The 5,071-nt window shown below is 39.5% G+C and overlaps 1 protein-coding gene across 1 annotated transcript; it reads right to left on the reverse strand.

Moving 5' to 3' along the window:
* Nucleotides 1–987: 987 nt before the first annotated feature.
* LOC106002044 (pre-mRNA-splicing regulator WTAP-like) lies at nt 988–3,029 on the reverse strand (the record flags this gene model as incomplete). Its single annotated transcript, XM_013036968.1, has 2 exons — nt 2,903–3,029; nt 988–1,115 (listed from the first exon to the last, which is right to left on the reverse strand). Coding segments are annotated over exons 1-2 (255 nt in total), but the record flags the coding sequence as incomplete, so codon positions are not given.
* Nucleotides 3,030–5,071: the final 2,042 nt, after the last annotated feature.

Here is a 5,071-nt window from a genome sequence, read left to right on the forward strand (position 1 = left end):
TGGGGTTTGACCTCAAAAGAGTGTGGGCACTGTCCCTGAGCTCTTTTTCTCCAGGCTAGCACTCTACCACTTTGAGCCGTAGCTCCACTTCTGGTTTTCTGGTGGTTAATTGGAGATAAAGAGTCCCTCCTCTGACTTTTCTGCCTGGGCTGGCTTTGAACCAAGATCCTCAGATCTTAGCATCGAGTACCTAGGATTACATACTTGAGCTACCAGCACTTGGCTTTGTGTGAAGTATTTTAAAAAGACAACTGTATTCCTAAGCTATTTTGAGTTGACAAATGATCATATGAAAAATAGGAAAAAACAGAGGAAATAAAGATTTTCATTTATGAATTAATGGAAGGCAAAAATAAAAGGAATATGATCAAAGGAGATAGTTTGCAACTATGAAAATAGAACATGGAAACCTGTTGAAATGACTTTTGGGAAGAAAGAGCTACAGAAAAGATGAGACTGACTGGGATATGTGGAAATGTAGCTGAGATAAGGAGGATTGAGGTTCTAGGCCAGCGTAGGAACAAGCTTGCTTTAGAGACTACATCTCCAAAGAAAAAAGCTGGGTGCTGTGGTGCAGGCTTGTCATCAGTTATGGAGAGAAAATAATAGAATCACAGTCCAAGTTAACCCGGGGAAAAATCAAGACCCTATCTCAAAAATACAGAGCAAAATGAGCTAAAGACATGGCTCAAGTGAAGAGTCACTTGCCAAGCAAACATGAGGCCCTGAGTTTAAACCCTAGTACCAAGAAAGAAGAAAGGGAAACAAGAAAATGAATGGAAATGTCATAGAATGCCTTCTTGGCCACAAAAAGAAATTCAAAATCTAAGTTAGAAAAGCTGTACATGAAAACTTTGCACTCAGTATATTTACAATTCAGAGTGTACATCCCCCCCAAAATGCACCAATACCTTTTAAATTAACATGCAAAATCTGCACTAAAATCTAATTCTTCAACTTGACTTTTTAACAATTTGAAATACTTACAGTACACTCTTGCATCTCTTGTTCCTTGGTTGCTAGTCGCATTACAAGGATGTTCTCTCTTCGTGCAGATTCCTGCTGTTGCTGCTTTAGTTTTTCTTCAGACTCCCTTAAGCCAGTTACATCATTTGCTGATTAAAAGAAAAATAATCCAAAATATAAACATGATTTGAAGATAAAACTCAAGTTCTAACTTCCCACAAAGAACAATAAAAAACATCAAATTTTCAGTCTTTACCCTTTCTTATAACAAGGGTATTTGTTCTTAACTTAGTGATCCACAACTACTGAATTATGTTCTTAAAAGTTTATCTTTCCATGAATCAGTGACTCATGCCTATAATCCTAGTTACTCAGGAAGCTAAGGTCTGAGCAGCACAGTTTGAAGCTAGCCTATGAAAGAATGTCCATGAGACTCATCTCTAATCAGCCTCGGAAGACCAGAAGTAGAGCTATGGCTCAAGTGATAGAGCACCAGTCTTTTAAGTGAAAAGGCTGAGGGACATCGCCCAAGCCTTAAGTGCAAGTCCCAGCACAAGAAAAAAAAATCAAATCTGTTCCCACCAGAACACAGGACACATTACACTCAATTTTCATAGCATATGATAAAAATTCCTAATTAATAAATAAAGAGTTCGACAGTGACACTTCTATACATGCATACAATGTACCCCATCAACCTCAGTCCTCTCTGTCACTTGCCCTTGTTCCTTCTTTGCCTTCTTAAAAAGATTTCAACAGATTTCACCGCTCTATTTTCAGATGCATATGAAGTACTTCAACCATACTCACTCTCCTTCTGTTATCACCCTGTCCTGGAGCCCATTTTACTTATCCTGTACACTCATTTTTTAATGTATGTTAATTGTACCAAGGGAATTTTTACCATGGTTTTGCAATGCATATATTTTACTTGAATCAGAGTAACTCTTGATCTCTCTTTGGCCCCTTACCCCAATGACTAGTCCTTTTCTAACCTATTCAATACAAAATGCCATTTATCACATGGACAATTAGTACCTGAACTTCCTTTTTTATGTGGTAGAGTAATCAAACCCATGGTTTCATGCATGCTAGGCAAGCACTCTACCACTAAGCCACATTAGCACTCTACCACTAAGCCACATTCCCAGCCCAGTACCTGAGACGTTCTAGTATGCTATTCTACTGAAAAGTTACAAACTGAAATTAAATTGTTGGTATTATTTTTTAGCAAAATTTGAAAAATCTAAATATACAGTTATATCCTAATTTTAAATTTTCATAAAGCTAGTACTAGTACTTCTACGTATCTCTCTTCTAGACTTATAACTCATGTTTCAATTCAAACTGCTCTATAGAAGACTTAAGCACACTCAAAAGAAACTCTGAAGTAGTTGTGAGTTACTCTCATATATACTCTTGGAATCTTGCTAAGAACAGACAGGCCCTTATAACTTCTCAGAAAATATTTTATCTCCTGTAGCTTATTTTCCAGCTCAATACAGTGCCAGCACAGAGCTCTTAAAAGCGGAATCAAAATTACAATTGTTTCAATAACACCAATTAAAAGCATTTGTAATAAACTTAAAACAATATATGTGCTTAACATAAAAAGAATACATTCAGGGCTGGGAAGGTGGCTCAGTGGTAGAGCGCTTGCCTTGCATGCTTGAGGCCCTGGGTTCGATTCCTCAGCACCACATAAGCAAAAACAAAAAAGCCGGAAGTGGTGCTGTGGCTCAAGTGGTAGAGCACTAGAGCTGAAGAACTGAGGGACAGCGTGCAGGCCCAGAGTTCAGGCCCCACGACCAGACCCCCCCCCCCAAAAAAGAACACCTTCATAATAAAACAGATTACTCTATGTTTGTAGCAACGAACTAAAAGGAGATGTATATATTAACAATCTGTAGAAAGCTAAAACATAAATAAAACTTACAGTTAAGATCTGTGTACTTGCCCTCCAAAGCTTGGACGTATGCTTCATACTGTTTCCATCTAGTATAAAAACAAGTCCATATTAGTGTGACATTAAGATTGCTTTTATTAATGGTACTAAAAGCCATATCTTTTTTTTTTTTTTTTGGTCGGTCATGGGGCCTGATCTCTGGGCCTGGGCGCTGTCCCTCAGCTCTTCAGCTTAAGGCCAGCGCTCAAGCACTTGAGCCACAGTGCCACTTCCGGCTTTTTTCATTTTGCTTATGTGGTGCTGAGGAATCGAACCCAGGGCCTCAGGCATGCAAGGCAAGCGCTCTACCACTGAGCCATCTTCCCAGCCCCAGTCCATGATATTCTTATCTCCAATAAACCACCAGAAAAGCAGAAGTAGCGCTGTGGCTCAAGTGGTAGAGCGCTAGCCTTGAGCTGAAGACGTGAGGGACAGCACCCAGGCCCAGAGTTCAAGCCCCATGACCAACCAAAAAAAAATATATATATATATATACATATATAGGTTGTAATAATGACCAGTGATATAGTACTATAAAATAGAAGAGGGAAAAAGCATTAGAACAGCAAATTAAAAGACTACTTGAAGGGCTGGGAAGGTGGCTCAGTGGTAGAGCACTTGCCTTGCATGCATGAGGCCCTGGGTTCAATTCCTCAGCACCACAAAAGCAAAAAGAAAAAAGCTGGAAGTGGCACTGTGGCTCAAGTGGTAGAGTGCCAGCCTTGAGCTGAAGAGCTGAAGGACAGCACCCAGGCCCAGAGGACCAGACCAAAAAAAAAAAAAAAAGACTACTTAAAGCACTCAGTAATTCTCAAATTACATAAATGTAGTAGAATTCATCATTCATTTTATGATATCTCATTCTCTAACTTAAGATAGAAACTTCTGTGACGTATAATCTAATTACTCAGTTAAGCAGGGTACTTGTAATCCTAGCTAGTCAGGAGGATGAGATCTGAGGATCACAGTTGGAAACCAACCCTAGCAAGAAAGTCTGTGAGATTCTTATCTCCAATTAACTACCAAAAAGCTGGAAGTGGAACTGTGGCCTTAAGCAAAAAAGTTCAGGGACAGTTCCTAGGCCCTGAGTTCAAGCCACAGGACCAGCAAAATAATAATTTAAAAATTGCTCATTTAAACTGGGCGCCACTGGCTCATGCCTGTAAACATATCTACTCAGGAGGCTGAGATTTTAGGATTGAAGGTAGCTCAGGTGGGAAACTCTGTGAGACTCTTATCTCCAATAAACCATTCAGAAAAAGCCAGAAGTATCACCGTGTGCTCAAGTAGTAAAGTACTAGCACTAGCCTTGAGCATAAAGCTCAGGGACAATGCCCAGGCCCTGAGTTCAAGCCCCAGTACCAGGGGAAAAAAATAGCTCACTTAAATATTAGCCATTTTATTTTTATTTTTTTATTGTGAACATACTGCGTACAGAGGGGTTACAATTACATGGGCAAGATAATGAATACATTTCTTATCAAGCATTGTAGCCTCCTCCTTTGTTTACCCTTCACATCCCTTCTCAGCCTCCCCCCCCTAAATATTAGCCATTTTAAAAAGCCATACTCTTCAGTTGGACCACAAATTCCTCCTATAAACTACAAGAGTCTTTTGTAGCAGTCATCATATGTAGGTTTATAGCATACACACATTAGTGACTAAACTTAAAGTATGGACATAGAAGGAGGATTTCAAGGTTAGTAAATAAAACTCCAAAAGAAAAAGTAGATACTCTTATTATTAAAAAAATTTTTCTTGCCGGGCGCCGGTGGCTCATGCCTGTAATCCTAGCTACTCAGGAGGCTGAGATCTGAGGATCTCGGTTCAAAGCCAGCCCAGGCAGGAAAGTCCGTGAGGGTCTTATCTCCAATAAACCACTAGAACACTGGAAGTGGTGCTGTGGCTCAAGCAGTAGAGCCAGCTCACCTTGAGCTGAAGAGTGCAGGGACAGCGACTAAGCCTAGAGTTCAAGCCCCACATCTGACACACACACACACACACACACACACACACACACAATTTTTTTTCCCTTTAAAACATACCTTTTTAGGAAGAGGTTCTTCGTTGGTCATCTTGAATCCTAAAAAAAAAAAAGACAACAAAAAGTTCAATTGCTAGTTTCTTCCAATTAAAGCAAAACAAAAAAAAATGTTATTT

The sequence above is a fragment of the Dipodomys ordii genome, unplaced genomic scaffold, assembly GCF_000151885.1.
Source record: "Dipodomys ordii isolate 6190 unplaced genomic scaffold, Dord_2.0 Scaffold2359, whole genome shotgun sequence".
NCBI classification, from domain to species: Eukaryota; Metazoa; Chordata; class Mammalia; order Rodentia; family Heteromyidae; genus Dipodomys; species Dipodomys ordii.